This window comes from Mauremys reevesii, linkage group 2, assembly GCF_016161935.1.
Source record: "Mauremys reevesii isolate NIE-2019 linkage group 2, ASM1616193v1, whole genome shotgun sequence".
Taxonomy (NCBI): Eukaryota; Metazoa; Chordata; order Testudines; family Geoemydidae; genus Mauremys; species Mauremys reevesii.
The window spans coordinates 175,405,836-175,431,773 of record NC_052624.1 but is presented as its reverse complement, the minus strand read 5'-3'; the positions used below and the strand labels follow the sequence as shown (position 1 = coordinate 175,431,773).

General features: G+C 43.1%; 1 protein-coding gene across 1 annotated transcript in view; it reads left to right on the top strand.

The window, feature by feature from the left end:
- Nucleotides 1-24,777, top strand: part of ELOVL2 (ELOVL fatty acid elongase 2) — a 91,935-nt gene extending 67,158 nt beyond the window's left edge. The window contains exons 4-8 of the mRNA XM_039526646.1: nt 2,340-2,417; nt 5,013-5,184; nt 11,250-11,374; nt 15,595-15,729; nt 23,348-24,777. Coding sequence (XP_039382580.1) covers nt 2,340-2,417; nt 5,013-5,184; nt 11,250-11,374; nt 15,595-15,729; nt 23,348-23,476 — 639 coding nt within the window. The 3' untranslated portion in view covers nt 23,477-24,777. The remainder of the gene's footprint in view (nt 1-2,339; nt 2,418-5,012; nt 5,185-11,249; nt 11,375-15,594; nt 15,730-23,347) is intronic.
- Nucleotides 24,778-25,938: the final 1,161 nt, after the last annotated feature.

The following is a 25,938-nucleotide window of genomic DNA, read 5'->3' as shown; positions in this document are numbered from 1 at the left end:
TGATTGAATAAGACATTACATCACAGTTGCTTGAATGTCCAATGGGAATAGCAATGATTTCATCCACAGACAGACAACCATCAGGTTGTAGATAGAATAGCTATTTAAACTTCAATGGCAAACTAATTTGTAAACCATGAAATACTGTAGGTTTGCTGCACAGTATATGTATTTCTATTTAGTAAGTATGATTCACTTTTATGTATACACACTTTAGGAAACATTGTCTTAAGCCTCCTGTGGTGGGGAAAGAGATCCTCTACTCAATGATTGCAGTGTTTCTCATGGGGCATATCAACATCAGGTGTGGCAGCAAAAGTCAATACAGTACTCAGCAGTTCGTGTCATTGCACTACCTACTAAAGTAGGGCAACCAGACATCTTGATAAAATCGGGACTGTCCCGATTTTGAGGACTTTGTCCCGCGTGCCGACCAGAGTACAGTCGGGATGCCATTTGTCCCAATATTTTGTTTCCAGGTCTTTGGCGGCAATTCGGCAGAGAGTCCTTCAGTCGTGGACTGTCTTCAGCGGTATTTCGGCAGTGGGTGCTTCTGTCTTTGGCGGCAAGGTTTATTAGCCACCGCCAAAATACCACCAAGACTGTCTGCGACTGAAGGGCTCTCCGCCGAATTGCCGCCGAACTCCTGGAGGGATGAGTGTAAACAAAACACAAACGCCGCCCCCCCCCCACGGCGTTCCCAATATTTTCCCCTTAACATCTGGTCACCCTATACTAGGGTTCAGGAACGGTGTTTTTTGAACAGCACCTAAAAGGTGATCAAAGGCAGAAATGACCTTCAGTAAATGGCAACATGCATCAAGACACAGACTTTACCTCAGTTTGCTCTTCAGAAAGAAGAAAAACAGTCCTTTAGGAGACAAGCTACTGTTTTTTCCCTCATCTTTCCATCCCTCCTCCAAGGGCCAGATTTTGTAGTTTATGTCACAAGTTAGGGCAACCACACCGGTATCCCCCCTCTGCAGGGAGTAAGGACACCCACTCTAGGTTCCTGGCTCCTCAGTCATCACCTCTCTTGGATTCAGACCCTAGACTCATTCCCCACTGAGCAAGATTTTTCCAGTCTGCACAGTTCCTTGCCTACACTGCGAGTTCCCCCGCAAGCCAAACCACCTAAACAGACGTGCGTGTCTGCACCATGCTCTCTCCTCAGAGGCTATAAACAGCACAGTTGCCCACGGTTATAAATTACCACACAAGTACATTTATTCTTAAGATGAAAGTTTTACAGAGCAAATGAAGTAAGAATAGAAGACCCTACATGCATGCTAATAAGCTTACCAGAGATCACTCCTCCAAATCTAACAAGGGTTCTGGTCAGTGACAGGCCTTCTAATCCTTCCACAATAATTGGACTCCCTCCTTTGGACAGGTGGTTCTGACCATTTTCTGGAACAGAAAGAAGGCCTTAAATCAGTTTAAATTCAGGCTGTTTATCCAAAAGTCCTTTGTTTGATATAGTCTCTGGATAATCCAGTTTGAACCAGTACATGCAAGCCTCTCCAAGTGGCTGTACCTCCCTGGAGGTGTTACAACCTGAGTGGATTTGTCTACTCACCCACATTGGTCTTAGTTTCTGGAGGAGCTGTGCTCACCTTCCCCCCATGTGTGGACTTCCAGAGACCCACAAAATAATCACAGCGACACCCTTTGCATTGCTACATTTGTTTTGTAGTGTTGCATGGTGTTAACATCACATATTTATGTGACACTTTAATGCAGCATCAGGATACTCCTATGAAATTATTTTAAGACTCTTTGTCACTTAATTCAGTACAATATATACTCATCTCTCTCTCTCTCCCAGGAGAAGAATGATATGGGAAAACATGTATTCTCTCCCTCTTCCCCAAGCCCAAATTCCCTGTTCATCCAAACAAAGTGTAAGATATTGGCTGCACCAATAATCTGTTTAGCACTTCTCCTGCTGCCCTGCATGCGTCAGATGGAACAGCTCTACTCAAAACATAGGCTTTCTACAAAAAATGCACATGACTTCCTAAAGAGCTGTAGGTTGAGAAGCAATGTTAGAGATGACAACCTATCTATGATAGGTTTGAAGTTTCAAGTCCAGCAAAATGAGAAAGGCAGGGTTTATTGCATTGTATATTTCCATCACCACCGTCTAACCTTTTAATTCCAGAACTGAACCCTATTCTAATATATACAAATAGACTATTTTCATAGCATCTGTTCGTGGGATGAATCGGCAGTGGCCCAAATTCTGTGCCATTTCTACTGCAACGCTGAGCGGAAGCACAGAGGAATATGAATGAATACTTTTGTTGAGTGATTTTTCTGTGTGTGTTTTGTTCCAGCTTATGCTCTCCAGTTGGGAAGGAGGCTATAACTTACAGTGTCAGAACCTTGTCAGCGCAGGAGAAGCTGATATCCGGGTGAGGCAGAAACAGCAACTAAAAGATGTTGTGGTCTATTTCTTCATAGGCTTTGGTGCAATTCCCTTGCATCACTGGCCTGTTTATATTTTAGCATTAGGATTTTTAAAAAATGATCTTATTTCTGTTTGCTACTGTAGATGGGTTGGACTCACCCCCGCGGCGCCTCCTGCTGGTGACTCCGGGAATTAGCTCAGTCCAGCGCTGGAGCGCCCTCTGCAGGCTGGTGATCCACCTGTCTTCAGGCCCCCCGTGTCCCTCCCTGGACCCGGTGCCCTTTCACATGGGGTGCTGCCCCTGGCAGTAACCCCTTTCTCTCTGGGTCTCCCCTCCTTGGGGAACCCCCATCCTCTATCCCCACCTTGCCTCAGTATTGGCTACTGCCAGTCATTGTCTAGCCCCACACTCTGGGGCAGACTGCAGTATCAGCCTACTCATCACAGGCAAAGTTGGGTTTGGACCTGCTGCCTTGGCCTACACCTGGGCTGCCCTCTGCAACCCCCAGTAGCAGTTGCCCTATGCTAGGCCACAGCCTGGAGCTTTCTAGGCTGGAGCTTCCCCAGCCTTTCCCCAGCCCTGCTTCACCCTAGGTACCTTATCTCAGTTCCCTACAGCCAGGCCCTTCTCCCTCTGAATGCAGAGAGAGGGACTGACTGGGCCGCTGACCTCCCTGGCCTTTTATAGCGGCCAGCTGTGGCTCAGTTTGGGGCATGGCCTCACCTGCAGCCACTCCCTCAATCAGCCCAGCTTTTAGAGCAGCAGCTCTCAAGCCCTGCCAGGCCACTTTTAAACCCCTCAGGGCAGGAGCAGGGGCCACCCTGCTACAGTTACACAGTGGGATATGTATATGCTGATCCAGGTCGGATGTGTCCTCATTCCCCAGTACAGGGTAGAGAACAATGTGAGAGGTATATTTTTGTTCTGGAAAGGCTTTTACAAAAGTTTATGTCCACTATTTCTGGCTCATCTGGCATTGCATCGTCATCAGTTATCAGAACAGATACCAATACAAAATGGAAATGTTTTCTATGGAAAACTAACTCCTTTAATTAAATACCTATGGTGAAATTGTCCATGCAAATTTGGGTCAAACTAGTGCCTGAACCAGCCTGAACACTGGGAATGCTTGGATCCAGATTTTGTCTCTTCACCTCATCTCTAGCCTTGACTCCTATTACACACCTTAAAATTCAAAGTTTTGTCCTTCTATTGTTCCAAATTCTCCATGAACTCGCTCACCTGATATAAGCCACAAAGTGTCCTGTGGCACCTTATAGACTAACAGATGTATTGGAGCATGAGCTTTCGTGGGTGAATACCCACTTCGTCAGATGCAGGCTCATGGGTATTCACCCATGAAAGTTTATGTTCCAAAAGGTCTGTTAGTCCATAAGGTGCCACAGGACCCTTTGTCGCTTTTTACAGATCCAGCCTAACATGGCTACCCCTCTGATACTTGTCACCTGATCTAGTTAATCATTCTTCCTTTTCATCCTGATACTTACTTCATTCCTCCATTTTGGCCCCCCTTCTCCTTTTCTAGGACTTTCCACGTTTTGTTTTGCAAGAGTCACTCAGACACATTTTCCCATCCATATGATGTTTTTCCTGCTCCTCCCTTGGAGATACTACTTTAAATTTTCTTCTCTCCCTCTCGGCTTATAGGATCTATGAATCTCACTGCAATACTCTGCATTAAGGGTCCTGTGAAATTACCATATTCTGTGCTGGTATTAATTGTCATATCTCCCTATGGAGGATCTGCTCCACTGTGTCCAGGGGGCTTTGATAATGGATTATGTGGGCTGCCTACTTTAATTACTGTTTTGAGAACTTGTATATTACAACACATTTAAAATATTTAGTCATTTAATTTTTTTCAGATCATGTTTGAAAATGTATTCCACCATTAGCAACAGTCCTCAAGTCGGTTGCTGCTCAAGTATCCCACTAGTTCATTATGCTTCACATTCTCCCCACTCACGTATCTGCCTGTGAAGCCCCCTAGAAAAAGGCTATTGTAACTTTTTGATACAGATGAAGAGCAATGAGAAAGCCTTGCTTTGGAAGTTTACATCACAAGGCATTGTCACAAAATCTTCACTACGTACAAAACAGATTAGAGGTCTAAGGGCAGGTCTACACTAAGGGCGGGGGTCGAACTAGGGTACGCAAGTTCAGCTACGTGAATACCGTAGCTGAATTCGAAGTACCCTAGTTCGAACTACTCACCCGTCCAGACGCCGCGGAATCGAAGTCCGCGGCTCCAAGGTCGACTCCGCCACCGCCTTTTGCAGTGGTGGAGTACCGGAGTCGACTGCGGCGCTTCCGGAGTTCGAACTATCGCGTCCAGATTAGACGCGATAGTTCGAACTCTGAGAAGTCGAACTCACCGCGTCGACCTGGCTGGTAAGTGTAGACTAGCCCTAAGAGTACTTGGGGAATAAGAAACATATGGCCAAATCCTGCCATCTTTCATCCGTGGGAAAATGACTTCAATGGGAATTTTGTTAGAGCAAGGATTGATTAAGGATAGCAGAATGTAGCCCTTTACAAACAGACCTTTTTTCCCCCCTCTTTCTCCTGCTCATACAGGTGGCCAAGGTGTTGTGGTGGTATTATTTTTCCAAAGCAATTGAATTCATGGACACTATTTTCTTTGTACTGAGGAAGAAAAACAGTCAAATTACTTTCCTTCATGTATACCATCATGCCACTATGTTTAACATCTGGTGGTGTGTTCTGAACTGGATCCCCTGTGGACAAAGTAAGTGTTTCTATCATTTTCTCAGCAGTATGTTAAGGGGTAGATGTAGGGGATTTGCACACAGCTATGCATTGCAAGCATATTAGTAGTAATATTAGCTACCTGCAGAATTATTCACAAATCCCTACAAAATAAAGGTGAGTATATAGTCATATAGATTTATTTTCAGAGGTGCTGAGCACCTGCTGCTCCTATTGAAATAAAAAAGAATTGTGAGTGCTCAGGATCACTGACTACCAGGCCACCAAACTATTGCTACATGCTCAGATACTAGAGTTATGAATAAAGGCTACAATTTATTTAGTCATGTGTATTTTTAGTAAAAGTCATGGACAGGTCATGGGCAATAAACAAAAGTTCACAGTCTGTGACCCATCCATGACTTTTACTATAAATATCCCTGACAAAATCTTGGCGGGAGGGCATGCATTGCTGGGGAGGCACTGCTTGTGGGGGATGCCCTGGGAGGCCACTGCTGAGGGGGTCCACTGATTGGGGGGGCACCCCGGGGCCAGCGGCACCAACTGGCAGGGGCTGCTGAGCAGCAGCTGCTCTGGCCACCCCTGGGACCACTGCTGAGGTAGGGGGCAGGAGGGTGCTGCTCTGGCGGGGAGCTGGGGCCCAGGAATGCTACTAGGGACTGCTGAGCAGCAGATGCTCTGGCTGCCCCAGGACCACTGCTCAGGCAGTGCCTCAAATCAGCTGCCCAGGTCCGCCTGAGCAGCGGATGCTGCGGCTAGCCCCGGGGCCATGCCAGTAGCTGCTAGTATGGCTGTTCCCAGTGTCGCCCGAGTAGCTGGCCCTGAGATCAGCCACACTGGCGGCTGCAGAAGTCATGGAGGTCGCAGAAAATCACAGAATCTGTGACAGACCCGGTGTCCTAGTGATGAGCACAGTATAAAGTGCTTAGACTGACAGATAGGACCTGATTCTCCTCAAACCAGTTTCATGCAAGTGTATCTTCCTCAAATAGTATAATTGAGAGAAGAATCTGTCCCATAAGATACTTAAGGCAAAATAATGAAGTCAAGGGGAATTTCACCCCTGCTGTATAGCACAACATTCAAATGCTTATATATTTTTGACTTCTTGCACTAGCAAGATCTTTCGTTTATAAATGTGTAACTAAGCATCTGTGACCAGCATAACTGATTTGAAGACATTTAGAAGTACGCAGGCCAAACTGAAAAAAAATTGTGTACTCAAAACCACTATATAGCAATAAAGAGAATATTCAAACTCCATCCAGGGTAGGCAAAGCCCAGTTTGTTTGCTTATGAGGAACTGCCATTGCCTACTATCTTTCAACTTCACACACTACCGAAGAATTGTAATTACATTTGTCACCTAAACTTCGATAAGCCAAGAACTATCATATTCTCAAGACCTCATTTTGAATAGGCAAGGGTCTGATCCTGTTCCCCTTGAAGTCAGTAGCAAAAATTCCCATCCATTTCGGCTGTTAGGAGAGAAAGAGACTACGTCTGCTTTCGCGCTTATAGTAAAAGTGTAAATGTAACACATTCACTGTCTCTAAAACATTGTTGGTAGGAAGTCACAGTGATGCAGAGTAAATGCATTTTATGAATATATCTGCTATTATCAGATCATTGTCATTCTCACGGTCTCCTCCCATACGCAAGGGAAACAGCAGTCTCTGACTATCACTCTCTCTGCATTCTGGCTTAAAGTGGAAAGTGGAAAATTATTTCGAGCATCAAAACAAGAACGTTCCTGTTAGTGGGTAAACTGAGTGATTTCTTTTCTGTAGCCTTGTCATCTACGTTGAAAAGAAAATTAATGTTTCAACTTAGTTTTTAAGCTTTGGTCCCCATCCTCAGAGAAAAATTATCTCAACCTCAACAAAAAAAAAGCAGGTCTATTTTTTTAATGTAATAAGTTCTTATTTTTTTTTTTTATAGGATGATTGTGTGAAGTAGATGTAAAATGCTCCCACAGACCCTGTGGAGAATTGTGATTTGGCAATGATTTACACACACTTTGTACAGGTATCAAGGACTGCTTATGAGCAAGGCAATCGACATGCCAGCCTCTGTGCTCTCTTCTATGGCTAACGCACAGGACCTGATTTTCCATTCTGTTCACCTCTTTTACAGCAACATAATTGTAACAGGAGAATTGTGATGCTTCCTGGGCTACCCCCAGTTGTGAGGCACCTCACTTCCACCTGCGCTTCACATGAGGAAGCCTTGTCCGTGCCTGATGGAGGTTAGCTCCCCAACTCCACTGGCCACGTGCAACACAAGCACACTCCTCCAAGCCTCACAGGCCCTATCTTCTCTTTATTTCACACACACACATTTGCAACCCCCCCACCCCCCCCCCCCCACCCTCCCCTGGTGGTTGTGTTCCTGTTCCACTGGACTCACCTCATATAGATTCACTGAATACCTCTTCCATCTGAGATCACCTCTCCGCTTAATCCACAGGGCTTAGCTGTAGCTTTTCTGCCAGGTGGAGTCTGCAACAAAGACAAGGTTTAACATACCAGGAGGTTCCTCTTACCAAACCAAAACAGAACCAGCTCTCGCCCCCCCCCCCATGGAAAGAAATTAACCACCGCCCAATAAGAGGCTTTCTCCCTAAACTCCAACTCTCCTGTGTGTGTAAAAAGAGAAAAAAAAAATAAAAAAAGAAAGGAAACCCAGCATTAATTTGGGAAAACACAGCAACCAATCCAAAAAGCACCACACCACCAACACACCCACCCCACTGTGTTGTTCCTCCTCCCTTGCCCAACATTCCCAAACAAAGGAAACAAATGCCGCTTTCCCTCTGCTGTCACCCCCTCCCTTCCCTGCTGGTGGTCAGTACTGTTCATCTCTACCTCTCTACTGTTATCTCTACCACCTCTGGCCACTCACTACCACCTCTGCTGCTATTATCTTTGCCACCACTCAGCTCTGCTGCTGCTACTGCTACTTTGCTGCTCTCTGCATACTCTCAGTCCACCATCTCTCCAGCTCTTCATAAACTCAGCATCTCTCAGAGTCTCAGCAGCTCTCTCTCTGCTCTCTCCACACTCCTCTCACTGCCTCACTGCAACACTGTCTCCACACTGGGTCTAAGGCCTAGCCTCTCATCACTAGTCTACTCTCTTTCAACTCACTCTCTCTCTGAACAAAGGACTCTCTGTCAAATCTGTCCTTTAGGCAGAGTCCATATCAGATAGGAACACCAATCCCACCCCCATCTCATTTTCACTGGGATTCGATATCCCTAGCCCCTGCTTAGCAAGTGAGTGTCAGTTTAGGGTGGCTCCCTTAATCAGGGCATGCTAAGCACAGTTCTGCTCATACAATAAGGATGATAATTCGAAAGTGAATTGTAACCCAAACCCGCCAAACTTGATCACTTTGGCAAAACAGCTCTGTCTGCTGAATACCTAGGCAGAGCGAGTGTGTCAATGCAAATATGGTCTGCTACTGAAACCCTGTCCCCCAGTTCATCATTGGATGTCAGGGGACAGCTCATTCAGACCCTGCTTACATAGATATCAATGTATCCGCGCAGCAGGTCTCCTAGGTGAAGGACCCAGTGTGGGCTTTACTTCCCAAGATATACAAGTCACATCCTTTGTTTTCATTCATAAACAGGACACCTGCTGGTGCTTTGTTTCTTCCTGTAGATTCTGTCTTGTAGACACCGTAACCTTACAACTGGAACCTGGGCTCAAGGCAAGTTTATACTACCATGCTACATGGGTGCAGCTGCACCGCTGTAGTGTGTCTGGTGAAGACATGCGATGCCAATGGGAGAGCGCTCTTCTATCGGCATAATTATTCCACCTCCACAAGAGGCAGAAGCTATGTTGATAGGAAAGCATCCAAGACCTTAAGAACACAATTTTCAGTATAGAGACACAAGTCCTTAAATATTACCACTACATGCATTTTGCAGTGATTATGTCAACCAGTGGGCTACTGGCTCACAGTGAAAATCTTGTATGTCACCCTTTAGTAAATTATTATGCGCATACATGACCAAGGAAATTCCTTTAAAACCCTATGCACCCCCTGCACCCTTGGCACCGAGAGGGCCCTGTGTCATAAGAATCAGACCCATTTGTTCTCCGACAAAATGTTAACATTCTGTAGCCGCTGAACATTCTACTAACAGAATGAACACATGTAACTTGGCAATATTGCTACTTCCTTCTCAACTATCCGGGCAAAAAGGTATAGGATAATTTATCCACATCATGCAGAATGCTAGAATTAATATTCAGTTACTGCAATTGATTGTAATGGTGAAATATTGTTTAGAGCCAAATTCTGAAGTCCTTAAGCAAGCAAAACATTCACTGAAATCAGTGAAAGGTTTTCCTCAATTAAAGCCACAGAATTTGCCCCGCGTACATGAATTGTACTCAGATACAAAGAGTAACGCTCTCACTGCTGTGTTCAGTAATAGGAGTCCTGCATGTTCTTTTACCTCCCCGGGCACTAGGCTGCTGTTTATGGCAATATAATCTAAACTAGCTGAGTGTTTAGAGCTTAGAATGACAAGACAGACAGACAAAGGATTTTTAGAACAAAGTGAAGGGATGGCCTGCCATCTAGAAAATAAAAAGGAAGAAGGCAGAAAGGAAACCACAGAGTAAAATATACAGCCTCTGACATAAAAGGAAAAGAAACCAAGGGAGGAAGAAGAGCTGGGTGTATGAGGCACTTCTCAGGGCACCCAGGGCCAAGTATCATCTTGTTCCCACTCACCTCCCGCATGAGGGAGACTTGCCTGTGCCAGCTAGGCATTAGCTCTCCAACACAACCAGCCCGTCAGCCACTCTAGCACTCTCCTACTGTTACCCTGCAGGGCTGGTATAGAGATGTACCCCAGCCTTTGAGTCCTTTCAAAGTGCCCACCTGTGGTAACCAGCCCCTGATCACTGGATACCCCCAGAAATCCAAGAGCCTCCTTCCCTAAAGGAGCAGTGTGCCCCAGTTTACCTTAGATCACTGCTTCTGTACCAAGAACAGCACTTGAGTTCAGTTACAGTAAAACAAAAGGAAACTGGTTTAAGAAAGGATAGTGATTCAATCAGAAGCAAGTGTAAGCCATGGAAACAAATGGTTACACACATCACAAAACACGAACTAGGGCCTACATTTATTAATAGTCACCTTTACTATTTAATGGAGTCGATTCTCACCCCAAAGTGCAGTCTTTTGCAACACTTGCTAGCTCCAAAGAGCCGGGATCCAATCTCTTATGAAGCACCCCTACTCATCAAAGGTACCTCCTCAGTGAGTGGATCCAGCATATCTTTCTCCAGCTTGTGATATACTCAGTTTTTATTCACAAACAGGATGATCCCCAGGCTGTCACACTGTTCCTTTTCACTGCCAAGTGGTTTCAGTGTTTATAGTTTGCCTTTGATGGTTTTCCATTGACTTTTCTGGGTTGGTGCAATTATGGACAATGAAGCAATGTATTACATAATTGACTAGCCTGGGAAGGGTGACAACTCTCTCCTGCTTCAACCGGCCATCACTGAAACATATTCTCCTTGTAAACCACTTCCACTCCAAGACCATAAGGGTATAATTTTCAGTATAGTTACATTGTTCCTTAACTATTCCCTGTACACACATCTCAGAATGATTATGAGTATCGATAAATTACAAGTTTTCAGTAGAGATAGCACATGCTAGCCTTCCTGGATAACTATAGTGAAAGCAGTGTGTGCACCCTGTCTGAGACAGGAGTTGCTTGCAAAGAAGAGTGAACCCTTTGCTAGCTGGTACCAGTGGAACTTGTGTCACAGTGTAGTAAGACTTTTGTGGTGAGGGGGTGGGGGAAGGGAAGGTCAGCAATCCCTAGTGTGGAATCCACTGCAAGTCCAAGAGTATCCTGACCAGAAGTGGGCAAAAAAAAGTAAAGAGTATTACTGGATGCAGTGGCAGAACGCTAGTGAGACTCCTTGTAGATCAGTAAAAGTCCCTCCCTGTAAATTCTAAGAACATATTTCCTGGTAGAAAATCCTTCACCCCATCCCCAGTGATACCACTGAATAAAATGTTTTCTTTGTTGGATTCTTACAGGTTTCTTTGGACCCACTTTGAATAGTTTTATCCATGTTCTCATGTACTCCTACTATGGATTTTCTGTCATTCCTTCCATGCGCAAGTATCTGTGGTGGAAGAAATACCTCACTCAGGCACAACTGGTACATTTATATTTCACTTTCTCTTTACTTTGAATAGATTTTTTGTCAAAGGAGGTGGTATAAAGCTGTAACCTTGAATATACATCTTTTGAAATGTGGGAGAGGAAGGACCTCTGATTCAAATTCCTGTCCCAAATTCAACCCCAAAGTATTTGTTTCCAGATCGGATCCAAAAGCAGAAATCTTGTGAAAAAACCTCATAAGAGTTCAGTATAGTCAAATTCAAATTGTGCTGCCAAATCCAAATTCAACCTCAAAACACTATAATAAACTTAATATGAACAGGGCCTACGGAGCCCATTTTCATGAAGAATATGTTTATTCAGTACTATCTTAATTCATCTGAACTGAACTCACGGGGTGGAACAGAAGTACTTAGCAAGTTATTTAAGCACGATGGTAGAATATCCAATTGCTGTGGCTTTTAAAGTGTGGTTCTTCTCTGAAAAATAAGTACATACAAAAGGCATTTTATTATACATTAGACTTAGTCCCTCAGTTTATGCAGTTACAGCTGCTTACTTCACTGATTTTTTTTTTTTTTTTGCTTTTTACTCCTGTTAGAGCTAAGTCAATACAGCTCTGGCTCACACAAGACCACTAGAACTGTTAAACTAGGTTCTACTGTAGAATCCTTGCTGGTTATACATGAGCCAGTGAGAATCCAGTTTGACCTGTCTGTACTAACAGAAGTTAAACACACGCACACGGAAAAATGAACAAACATCCTTTTACTTGTAAAGTTTTCAGATACGATCTGGCATCACTGGGAAACAAAATCAATGTGCCCTCCTCCCTCCGTGCCATTTTTAGGGAGTAAATTTTCAGAGCAGAACTATTCTTTAAGTAAAGCCTGTTCATAAATGCAAAAAGGCAGACATATTAACTTGACTTAAAAGATACCAAACCTTATTTTTAAGGCTAAGGATGTGAAATGGGAGTTTTGCACCTACCTTAACAGCCATTTTCATTCCAGATTTTTTTGTTGTTGTTGTTTTTAACATAGCACATTGATTCTACTTATGGTTTAATTCTGATTAATTGTTTTAACCTTGTAGGATTACTGTCAGAGACAAGCTTTTTAAAAGTGGACTAACTTGTCAGCATAAAAGAAAGATTTGCACACTTTTTTGGCTGCCAATCTTCTTTTATTTAAAAAAAAAGTCTGGCCTTTATTCTGTATTTGTTTTAGGGTAAAAATCTTAGGATACATTTGCAAGTAAATAGAATGGGCCTGATTCTTGCTATCAATAGACGTTCACTGTGTGCAGTACTTTCCAGGATTGAGCCACTTAAGATTCAAATGTAGCAATAGTGCCATGCAGTATACTTTGACAGTGTCATGTTTGGGGATACAATTCAGACCAATGTGGGGCTGTGTCACCACCTGCCTTGTAAACCTGGGTGCCTGAAATGCCCTACTGCTGTGCCTCAAACTGGATGCCAACAACCAGCATACAAGCATGCAGATCACATTCTAAGTGTCTATGTGCCATACATCCCTGGATCAGCAATTTTGACTCTCACAGCCAGCCTACAGCACAACAGTCTCACCATGGCTTCCACCAGCCTTAGTTACTACTAGCAAACTGACCCCAACACACTCCCAGTCCTGAAATTTTCCCAAAACCATGTACCGTTTGGTGTCTGGCCCTCTCCAGGACCTCTCAAAGAAATAAGGTTAGTTTGATCCTTTAGAGAGAGAGAGAGAAAAGCACATTGCAGATTATTAATTTAACTGGGGGTAAATAACCCTTCCCTTCAAACAAATCACTGAGTTGGTTTATAGTAAAAATAAAAACAGATTTAGTAATAATGGGACAGATTAAAATGATGTCAAATAAAAGGAATAAAGTTATAAATGGTTGCAAACAAATAATAGTGAAAACATGCATCTAAACGTCTAAAACTCAATTTAGTCAGGTACAGACTTTGTTCAAGATGGTTGATCTCACCAAATCTTCCTTCTTCCCAGCCATAGCCGACTTTTCCTCAGTCAGGACTTTCCACAGAAGTACAAGATGATGTCTTCCTAGGTGAAAGATCTTTGTCCAAGCAGCTCTCTCACCTATATTCAGTTCCCAGAAACTTCACCACCCTGTTGGTCAAAGGACCCATTTTTCTCAGCTTGCAAGACAGCTTGTGTCTGTCTAGTGATGGATGCCAAAGACGGTTTGTCTTTGCTTATATCTTCCAAAGTTCAATTACCTTGTTTCAAGAGGCAGGATGACCTCATGCTGTTTTTCCCATCCTCCCAGGTATAGAAGTGGAGTTTCCATTGTTTTGATTCCACCATGCTTAAATTTATATAGGAGATGGGTAAATAGCTGTGCTGTTCCCACCTGTCTGGCGGAGACCTGTTTCTCCCTTTGATTGGACAGACTGTAAAGTCTAATATTAATGAATATCTATAATTCCTTATAGTGTTTTTTTAAATATTTTATATATATATTAATCACCAGTCTGTCATAGGCTTTCATAAAACAGCTTATTCAATGAACTTTGTATACATTACTGTATTATAAATCAATTGATTCAATGGCTTGTCACTTGAAGTTCAAACTCCCTGTCCATATAGCCCAGATAAAGTTTCTCTTTCCTTCCAGAAGCTGTCTGCTCCCCTGATTATTAGCTTGATAGCTTTGTTTACCTAATATGTAAATGGACCTTCACTGTCTCTGCCTGTTGACCAAGCATTCCTTTGTATAGGACAGACCTACTTACCACCTTTCCCTGACAGACCTGGCTTAAACACATTTTAGTCATCATTTCAGCATATAGCTATAACACTTAATACATACCACATACCTACATTACTCAAGAATATTAATGATCAGTGAGATATTAGATTTCAAATGATACATTACATGCTGCCTTTTAAATAAATATCATGACACTAGTGTGTGAAGTGATTCTAGAAGAAACTCCATAGGTCATAAAAAAATCCTCCCATTATTTATGGCCTTCTTCATAGAAAACGGACACTACTAAATCATTGTAAATGCACCACTGATTAAAAAGTCATAAAAGCTATCAAAGATGTTAAAATGATATACTTTTCAGTTAACTTTCCTATAGAGCTTTAAAATTGTATGACTTTAAAAAAAAAAAGGTGTGCATCAGCTACTTAGGTGCACCAAAGTCTCTCCAAAGCAGGAAATGTAACCCTAGTACAATAAGAAAATGCAAAAAAAAAAAAAAAAAAAAAATCACATAAAGCAGCAAGAGCACAAGACAAACATTCGCTGATTTAGAAAAATCTGCTTTAGTCTGGATACAGTACACAAAGCCATGTACCCTTTGTAGTCAGCATTAATACATCAAGAATTGTGTTCTTTCAAAAACATATCATGCTGCACTCCTTACTGGTAGTAGAATGTTCTCTACATATTTGCATTTTAAAGAAGACTTCTTTATTCTTATTTTGGGAACAGACACTAGCAAAAAGCTCTACAACGGTCTTGTGAAAATGTGTATTCTTTGAATCAGGACTGCATCTTAGGTCTTTTGTTTTCCTGCACACTTAAAACAGAATAATGCCACATTCTAAATAAAACTACATACAGTACATTGGTTCCATAGAGTACTGCATAATTCATTTGGTTGGATAGGGTCATATGATCCAGTTAATTAGGCCATGTTTGGTAATCCAAAATAAAGATCTTTTGCAGCTCCCTCCCCATCTCATTTCTCCTTTATTTGCTGTCTTCTTACGCCTACCAACACCAACACAACCAACGCCTACCTGACCCAGACTTCTAGTTTCTCCTTTAAAATGGATGCGCCATCTTCAGCTCAGTCTTTTGAAACGGCTTCTTCATGTCTCAGATATTCATCAGGTTTCTCTCAGGTTCTGCTTTAAAGATGATGCTGTAAGTGGCACAGTGTTCTAGGGGACATCCCAGCCCCATTAAAAGAGAATAGCTACCAGTTTGCCAACCAGTCCTGGAAGAAAACTTGTATTTTCAAAAGTATCTATAAAATGGCCAACCCTTAATTCTTTGGACCTTATATGGGAATAATTCTGATAGCCTCTGAACAATACCCCCAACATAATGCTCACAAACTACAAAAAAAAATTATAATATGGAGATTGCATAGGAAATACCTGATTAAATGATCACCATCCTCTCTCCTGAAAATGCTCAAATAGTAATAAACCAACCAAACACACCTCATCTAAATTTATATAAATAAAATGTATGATCTCTCTTTTACAGATTCAGTTTCTGCTCACCATTATCCACACTCTTAGTGCTGCTGTGAAGCCATGTGGATTTCCATTTGGTTGCCTCATGTTCCAGTCTTCATACATGGCCACACTGGTTATTCTGTTTATAAACTTTTATATTAAGGTAAGTTGGGGAACGTAAAACTCCTACACTGAGGTCTGATTTCAGGTTATATTTATTCATCAAACTCCTGATTTGCTGATGAGTGCAACTCTGTGAATTTATACCACTATGCACTGTGCTACCAGAAATCAGAGATCTGGAATGTTTTGCCAAATGGACTGATCCATGACATAAGAAACCTTAATACAATCAATCAAATTTTGTTAGCATTTTATTAAAAGAAAATACCAGATTTTTTTTTTGTTTTTGGTGGGTATTTATGTTTGTTGTTTTTTGTTTGGTTGTTTTTTTGCTATTATAGCAGTTGAGGAATATGGATAAACTACGTGGGAAAAAAACAACAAACATACCTTCAAAAATTAAGTGATCCTGAGTTCAGGGAGATGCCATTTCCTCTCTCATTAAGTGCCCAATTCTACAGTGTTCTGAGCACTTTCTGCAAGCTCCTTTCTGCCCTCAACTGCCAATAAAAATAGCAAAGGAAATACAGTGACAGATAATAAATGTTAACTTTTGAAAGGCCTGACTGAAGTCAACAGAAGGACCTCAGTGAATTCAGGCTAGAAGCAACTAATGCTAAAAGGATCAGGTTAGAAGTAACTAATCCTTCCAGCCTTCCTTGTGCAATTAGTTCTGATGGAGTCAATGGGCCTATTAACATAAGGTTTATTCTCATGAGTGAAGGCAGGATTAATCAAGCCAAAAATACAGATGCAATAGACAATATGAAATATCATAGTAGGCAATTCTAAGAGTAATGAATAATTGTCATGGATTCTTTCCTTTTTTTTAAAAAAAAAACCTTTTTTTAAATATAAAAGTCATAAAAATGAAAAAAAGGCACCACTCCACCCCAGATAAAGAAAAATCAAGTACATGCAAATAAGCAATAGGACATATTTAGAATAGATGTAGAAAATATGCAGGAATATCCAAAACCCTATGCAACTTTATTGATGGAGAACAGAAGATAATTCTCATGAAAAACAGGGGCATTAAATGGAGAATTCTGTATAATAAACTGCAAAATACATTTTAAAACAAAACAAAGTTATAGCTATTCCTAACTGGACAATTTATATCAGTTAATCATAAAGTGTCAGATTTACCTGATAAATTGTCTAAGTATCTATCAAGGAATCTGGCCCCATTTAAATCGATGGCAAAACTTCCATTGGACTTCAGTGGGGCCAGAATTTCATCCCTGCATTTATTTTTGTTTGTGTTTTTTAAAAACTATTAACACAACTTTTAACAGATATTTAGGATTTAAACCAGACCTTCTTTCAATGAATTCTATCCAACTAGTTAAATGCAGGAGGCCAAATTATGTTCTCAATTCCACTAATTATCATTTTAAATTTGGAGCAATCCCACTGAAGTTGGGGGGTGGGGTACTCTGCATTTGCAACTATGCAACAGAGCAGAGTTTGGGCAAAAAGGTAGTTATGCTTAATATATCTTAAAAAAAAAAAAAAAAAAAAAAAGCAGTCTCTGCAAAATGCAAGTTCCAGTCTCAAAAACTGAATTTGGTGCGGTTTTAATACAACGAACCTTTTATCACTGGATAACCCTGTTGTAATGGCTGCAAATTGAGAAAAAAATCAGGCTAAGTGAGTGATGTGTATATTAAAATGCCTTATCCAATACCCGTGGAAGAACTGGGCATCAGATGGGGCCAACAATGAGCTATGTCTCAAATTACATCCTTGTAGCCAATTGATCAGATAAAAAAATTTGGACCAATAGCCTTTCATGCAGGATCATAGTTTAATTCAACTCCCTAGTAGGTCACACATCCAACAGGTACCAGGTCTCAGCTCCTAGCCATACAATTTAAACGGTGTTCAATGTGTACTGAACAGGTTTTGAGGCATTAGTTTCATTTTACTTTTATTTTTAAATGCATGCTTGGAAATATCATCCTAATGCAGAAGTAAATTGAAATACATTTCTTATTTTTTCCCCATCCTTACATTTTCTCCATATAATTTTTAAATTTTGAAAAGCTGATTCAGGGTACAAAACTCCAAGAAAGAAAGAGTGGAATTTTGATATCATTTTACACGTTTCCCCAGTCTAAACACAAATGCGTAGCAGTATCTGTTTTTGGAAGTTCTACATTTAGGCCTTGTCTACACTGGCAAGTTTCTGCACAATAAAGCAGCTTTCTGCTGTGTAACTCCTGAGGTGTACAAATGGCCAGGCCGATTAATGTGCAGAAACTGCGCAGTTGCGGCACTGTAAATAAATAAATAAAAATTAAAAAAAAATAAAACCACACACCAGCCCACTCCAGCAAGAAGCATACAGGTTTCTGCGCCAGGGCTACAGCACCACAGTGCCAGTGTAGACATCCTGGTTGATTACAGCACTGCAATTGGCCTCTGGGAGGTGTCCCACAATGCCTGTTCTCACCTCTCTGGTCATCGATTTGAACTCTACTGCCCTGCCCTCAGGTGCTCCACCCCTTAAATTCCTTGTGACTATTGAAAGTCCCCTTCCCGTTTGCTCGGTGATGCGTGCAGTGGTCTCAGCGCATCTTTCTGGGTGACCATGCCTGTTCCATGCACCAGGCGAGCCTCTGCTTGGAGCAATGCTGAGCTGCTGGACCTCATCAGCATTTGGGGAAAGGAGGCTGTCCAGTCCCAGCTGCGCTCCAGCCGTAGGAATTATAATACCTACAGACAGATTTCACGATGCCTGACAGAAAGGGGCCATGACTGGGACACACTGCAGTGCATGGTCAAAGTGAAGGCGCTGAGAAACATCTTCCACGAGGTGCGGGAGGCAAACCGTCCTCCTGGTGCTGTGCCCACAAGCTGCCGGTTCTACAAAGAGCTGGATGCAATACTCAGTGGCAACCCCACCTCCACTGCGAAGACCACTCTGGATACTTTGGTGACTCGTGTGACAGTCAATAGCGGACCGAGCCAGGAAGAGGAAATCTTGGAGGAGGAGGGGGACCCAGAGGCAGAGGATGACTCGGAGGCCAGAGATACATGCAGCCAGGAGCCCTTCTCTACCCCAGAGGAGGCTAGCCAGTCACAGTGGTCAGAACTTGGTGAAGCACAAACAGGAGAGGAAGCCCCTGATAAGTGGCTTTGATTTTGGGAACTGCTGAAGCGAGTTCTTGGGGGCAGGAGGGTTGCAGAAAGCAGGCTTGTGTCTATATGATGCACATACCACCACATGCCGAGTCTGAGCAACAGAACAGGGTGTTGTTTGACTCCATCACTTCACAGGAATCTGCCTCAGATCTCCAGGAAACTCTCATGGAACTACTGGGCAATCTGCTGCCACAGTTTCTTTGGCAGAACTTCTGTGTTTCTTGCCCTATTAAGGTTAACTTTCCCGCACTACTTTGCCATCACCCTGGGGGACCATTGCTGCACATAGGCAAGCCACATAAAGGCCAGGGTGGAAGCCGCAGTCTTGGAGAAGACCCTCCCTTGATTCCTTGCTCACCCTCAGCAGCGAGATATCTTCCCACATTTTCCACAGGCTGTGTTCATTATGGAACAGTAATGATTATAAGGTCCCCCCCTACAATGCTGCCTCTCCCCAAGAGCTACATGCCCAGTGTATAGCAGGGTCTGGGAGGAGTGATTTCCCCTGCGATTACTCACCATTTTGGGGGTCTTGTGGCTCCTATGTGCTTGCCTGGGGTCAGCCAGTTAGTGACAGGTATGTGAATAGTGGCTGTGTTTTAAATCACTGAATCAGTGGTCTGCGTGTTGCAAACAATACTATTTCTGTAAAATGTTGCATTTTGGCTTCACAGAGATAACCTTGGGAGCCCAGCCTCCCTCTTTGTTATTGCCAGCTGAATGGCTGCGCAGAATTAGAAAGCAGCTACGAAAAACTAAAGAGGACTTTCTGTGTGATGTTATGATGCACTCCGTGGCTGAAAAACATGAATTGAAGGAGTGGCAGGACAGCGAGAAGAGGGACCGAAAGGAGAACGTGGTGCACCAGAACAAAGCAGCTCTTTAAGGTTATGGAGCACCAAGCAGACACGCTCCAGGCGCTACTAGCACTGCCAGCTGAGCAGCTCCACGCCCACCCGCCCTTGCAGCTGCTGTCGCAAAACTCTTTCCCATGTGCCCTCCCGACACCACCAACACACTCTTATCAACCTCCTGGCTCCAGTCTGTACCCGCTGCATTCCACTCCTGCTCCATCACAGTCCAGCCCTGTGGACTCCCACTACTCACTGCACTCAATACCCATCCCTCTGCAGTAGAACAGTACCCGCTGCACTGTACTACAAAGGACATGGCTGCATATGATACCTGGACATACACAAATCTTTAACTATCCCGGGACCCCTCCTTCCCCCATCCCCCACAGTGCTGAGGTGTTTTTTTGTTTGTCTCTCTTCTCCGATTGTTGTTTTTTAATAAAAAAGAATTGTTTGGGTTTGAAAGCAATCTTTATTCCATCAACTGAAAGCAAACAGAGCCCTGCAAAGCAACAGGCAATTTTCTTAAAACCTTCATAGTGCATCGTCTGCACTAATCACACTCACCTCCTAGCATGACAAGCACTACACTCCTAAGCATAGCAACAAATATTAGTGGATTTCAGCTTCAAAATTGCTTCCTCAAGGCATCCCTGATTCTTATGGCCCCATGCTGTGCCCCTCCAATAGCCCTGGTCTCTGGCTGTTCAAATTCAGCCTCCAGGTGCTGAGCCTCAGTGGTCCAACCCTGAGTGAAGCTTTCACCCTTCCCTTCACAAATATTATGGAGCAGCTATAAGCATAGAAATATTGTCATCGGCCAGGTCCAGCCTCCCATATAGGCAGCACCAGTGGGCCTTTAAATAGCCAAAAGCACACTCAACAGTCATTCTGCTTGCTCAGTCTGTTGAACCTCTCCTTGCTGCTGTCAAGGTGCCCCATGTGATCCTTCATAAGCCACGGCATTAAGGGGCAGGCGGGGTCTCCCAGGATCAAAATGGACATTTCCACTTCCCCTACGGTGATCTTCTGGTCCGGGAAGAAAGTCCCTGCTTGCAGCTTCCTGAACGGGCCAATGTTCCGAAAGATGCACGTGTCATGCATCTTTCTGGGCCAGCCTGCATTAATGTCCGTGAAACACCCACAGTGATCCACAAGTGCCTGGAAAAACCATTGAGAAATACCCCTTTCGATTAATGTACTCGGTGGCCTGGTGCCAGAATTGGAATGTGTGTGCCTCCTATTGCCCCTCTGCTGTTATGAAAGCCCATTTGTGCAAAGCCATCCACAATATCACGCACATTGCCCAGAGTCACGATCTTTCAGAGCAGGATGCAATTAATGGCCCTGCACACTTCCATCAACTTAAGTCCAAAGGCTGACTTTCCTACTCCGAACTGGTTAGCGACCGATCGGTAGCAGTCTGGAGTAGCCAGCTTCCACAGTGCAATCGCCACACGCTTCTCCAACGACAGGGCAGCTCTCATTCTCGTGTCTTTGCACCACAAGGCTGGGGCAAGCTCATCACACAGTCCCATGAATGTAGCTTTCCTCAGCTGAAAGTTCTGCAGCCACTGCTCCTCATCCCAGACATGCAGGACGATGTGATCCCACCACTCAGTGCTGGTTTCCTGAGTCCAAAAGCAGCATTCCAGTGTGGCCAGCACCTTCATGAATGCCACAAGCAATCTCGTGTTGTAGCTACTATGTGTGGCAAGATCAATGTTGAACTCCGCTTGCCTTTGTAGTTTAAGGAATAACTCCACTGCCACTTGTGATGTGTTAATGACAGCGAACAGCATATTGGTCAACAGTGCAGGATCCATTCCTGCAGACTGAAGAGGCAGAGCGTGCAGTACACAAACCGTTGAAAGATGGCGCCAAATGTGGACAGAAACAGAGGGATTGCTGGGATGCGAAGCAATGCATCACAGGGCCTTGGGACAGGACCCAAGATGCCCTGCGACCCCCTCCGCCTTCCCACAACTCTTAGCAGCAAAAGAGGAAGAGATGCTCTGTGGGATAGCTGCCCAGAGTGCACCGCTCTGAATACTGATGCAAGTGCGAACACGCTATTGCGCAGACAGCTAGTAGTGTGAACACACAACAGAGGTTTCCCTTCAGCACTCTGAGCGGCCCTGTAACTGCCGGCAACATAACTGCCGGCAATGTAACTGCCAGTTTAGATGTGCCTTACTTAATCTCTTCAGGTAAGTCAAAGACAACACAATAGCCCCTGATCTTGTTGAAATCAGTATTTAGACTCATAAAAAAAATTAATATAATTATTAATAAATTATTGAAAAGAGATTAACTGCTGATCAGCATAGATGCCCACTTAAACTTGTCTGCATTTTCCTCAGTAGAATGCATGCCCATTAACATCTAGTTTCTCATTTACCAGTTGGGATGATAAACAGGCCTATTGAGAGACCACAAACTGTTTTATGTGAGTCAAAGAAATATGGGTCATACATCCGCAAACACTGCTAGTTCTAAGTAAAGGACTCTGGCTAGAGGTTGGAGAGGCAGGTGAAAGAAAAGGAACCTCTATAAATGTTTAATATAGAAAGAGCATCATTAGAAAGAGCATTGTTAGAAAAAGTCAACAGGCATTGGTGCTTAGCTCTAAAAGTGAGCATCAAATTGAAGAAGTGTCAGGTGCAATACATTTCTCAAGTTTGTAAATGAAAAATAATTTTAGAAATTACAGGTGACAGGAAAGTTAAAACATACCATTTAAAAATATCAGCTCTACAGTATGGACTTTGGAGCCTGCTGAGGTCTTAAAATAAACAGGGCGAGGTTTGCCGAAATATATCAGTTAGTCTTTAAGGTGCCACCAGACTCCTCGTTTTTGTGGATACAGACTAACACGGCTACCCCTCTGATACAGTACTTGTTAAAATAAATGTTTGCTTAAAATAAAGATTTTTTTTAAATCAAAAGGGAAGAAAATTAAATGAGATATATAAAGTACAGTCAGTGAAAGGCACAGTGATGTGTACCGTACGCAGAACACAGTAGCTCAAGGGTTCTGGTCTAAGCAGAAGTGACCCATCATCCTGTTCTATTAGGGTTCCTGTCCTGCACCCATTATGGTGGTATCTTACAGCCATTTGGTGGCCTTTGTGAAATGTTTTACTTTTTTCCCTGTCTAGGCTTTTATATGGTTCTTATCACTCCAGTATCTGAGCACCTTACAATAGCCCTGTGAGGTAGTCAAGTATTAGGACTGTGACTCAAAAGATCTGGCTCTGCCATAGACCTTGGACGGTCTCTTTGTGCCTCAATTCCTCGTATGGAAAATGGGGATAATAGCACTTCCTTGGCCTGTGTTGTTTATTTCAGTCTTTGGGGCAGGGGCTCTTTCTTACTCTGTGTGCCCATACAGTGCCTAGCACAATGGGTCCTTTGCCTCAGTTGAGATCTTTAGGTGTTACAGTAATGCCAATAAAGACTTCCTGTATTGTACATAGCATAGCTCCCTTAGTTCAACCTGTAAGCGGATACGTATTTGCCTCTAGAGAACAGCTGAGAGCTCAAGTCAAACTTTTACAATTAATTGTAAGTAGTAGTGTGTGTGTGCGCACGCGCGCACACACTTCTTCTAAATTAAAGCAATTATTTACCTTGGGATTTTGCTCTTTATAGACGTACCAGAAAAGGCCTTCAAGAACCGATATGAAGAAGGTCCCTCCTGTGACAGAAATCAGGAATGGTTTCCATAAAGAGTACTTCACTGCAGCCAATGGGGTACTGAACAATAAGAAAGCACAATAAGTACAGTAACTCAATACTACATTGTAGTATTTTTCACTTTTTCTAAATAAAAAGAGACTGAGTTACAAGACACAGTTTTAGTGTAAACTCTGACTCAGTTTGGTTACATTTATCAGGTCTTTATACCAGACATTTATTAATGTATTGCTATTTAGATTTTAACAGTGTGTAGCTTTAAGTGCTTTGTCCAAGATCACCATCAAAATGAGAGAGGCCATGTGAGGCATCATCCCCTTCCCACATGCAAAAAGGTACATTCGTCAATCTCTAATGCTGACACAATGCCTTACAAAACATTTCACTGGGAAACCCAAAGAGTGGTCACATTTTCATGGTAGCCTTCAGAAGGTAGGGTTTTATTCAGACTAAAAGGTTTTGGCACATCCTATGTGCATGGAGGGCCTCCAGAATACCTGTGTCATACTCTGCTGACTTAAGCTGAAAGGCAGCTGAGTGGTCAACCTGTTTTGACTAATTTAGTCAAGACCACTTATGGAAATCAAACGGGATAGATAATTCATACCAGTGCCCGACTCCATTAGCACCTCTGTTCTGCCCCTTCACAGCCTCTCTCAAACACACTCCATCATGTGTCAGTCCCGAGGACATCAAACCTCCCTCCATCATCATAGATGATATTTTCATTTCTGGAAAATAATGCAACTAATGACAGAATAATTAGTGCCATAGTCCCTGTGCCCCACATTTACAACTTCAGCACGCACAGAAATATGCACCACACGTTTGCTTTATGCACATAGGGCCTAATCCAAAACTCATTGAAGACAACAGGAGTCTGTTGACTTCAGTGGGTTTTGGACCAGGCCTACAGTCTCTTTGGCCTTGTCTAGATTAGGGTGTAAAGGCGTGATGTTAGATGCCGTTACCTAACTCCATTTAATTAACTCCTCTGAGAACTCTAGTCGAGACAAAGGAGCTGTACTTTAGAGCGAGCTAGTTGGTCCAGTTAAAGCTAGGAGGAATTTCTGAGTAAATTCTTTGACCACTTGTCACAAAAGCAGAGTTGACAGGAAATCCCATGATTTTTAACTCAATTTAAAAACTAACCTAGTGAGGACAGGTCCTTAAAAGCCACAAAGAGTCTCAAATGCATGTGAAGGAAAATACCAATGCACAAACAGCCTGCATATGAATCAAATTCCCATGCCATATGAGAGGACTCCGGAAAATAAATTGAACCTAAAAGGAGTGAATCCCACAGAATCCAGGGCACATCCTATAGGAATTGCCATATCAGAACTGATTAGTAGCCCACCGGCCCAGTCTCCAGCAGTCACTAGAAGAACGTACCATATGAAGATGTAAAAAAGTAGCCGATTGTGCTACTGTATTCTGTAAAGAGGGATGGAGGAGATTTCCTATCTGTCGCTATTAAACTGGTTGTGCCTTGAAGTATGGAGATCATTGTCCCTTGTAATTTTATCTTTACAGATACTATTCTTAGTCAAATAAATGCTAAACTGCTATTAGTCAATTTTATTTTCTCTCACCAACCTATTCACCTCAGTAACACCCAGCAGCAGTGAGTTCCCCAGGTTAACTGGCCATTGCTTTTTAAGAAGTATTTCCCCATATCCATTGCATTTATTTATTTTTGCATTTGCCCATCCTATTCCTGTATTATTCCCGTATTCCTATCCCATCCCACCCTATTCCCATATTATGAAATGGGGCAGAGCACATCTCCTCTAATTCTCTTTTTCAAACTAAGTAGTTCTAGCTTCTTCAAACCCCTCTTATATGGAAACATTGCCAACTCAAAACAAACAAAAAAAACCCCACCTCTCTATTAATTTTTTACTACCCTTTACTGGATAATGGACATCAATCCCAACCCAGCAGCTCCTACAAGTTCAGAAAGCTTTGTAGGAATGCTATTGATGGCCCTTCCTCATCTCTGATTGGCTTGTTGAGGTGAGCACCTGAGAAGCTGAGGTACTGAAGGGATGGGAGAACTTCCAAACCCCTGTCCTCAAATTCTCTCGGACAGTCTGCCTGAAGACTCCACTCTCTCTTCTGGCTGAGCCCATGACCCCAGAAGTACCACATGTAAAGAGACAGTCAACTGCCTTAGGGAATAGCGTATGCAGGCAGACACCATTTTAAGTGAGTAGAGATATTAGTGGAAGGAAGAAGGAGCAGACACACTAGGGACTTGGGAGCAATAAGAAAAGGAGCAGATTGAGGTGATGGGGTAACGTAGGAGAGGATGGACATTTTCGATCAGTGGGAAGAATTGTAAGGCATGGGATGGGGTCATTTCAGAGTTCAGTCTGAATGTGTGCCTGCAAGCCCATGGGCCTGTCTGAAGACAGTCAGATCAGGGCTATCCTTAGGCATATGCAGAATACGCAGTGGCCAGCCCCCCCACTCCATCCAGGGGCGGCTCCAGGCCCCAGCACACCAAGCGCATGCTTGGGGAGGCATGCCGCGAGGGGCGC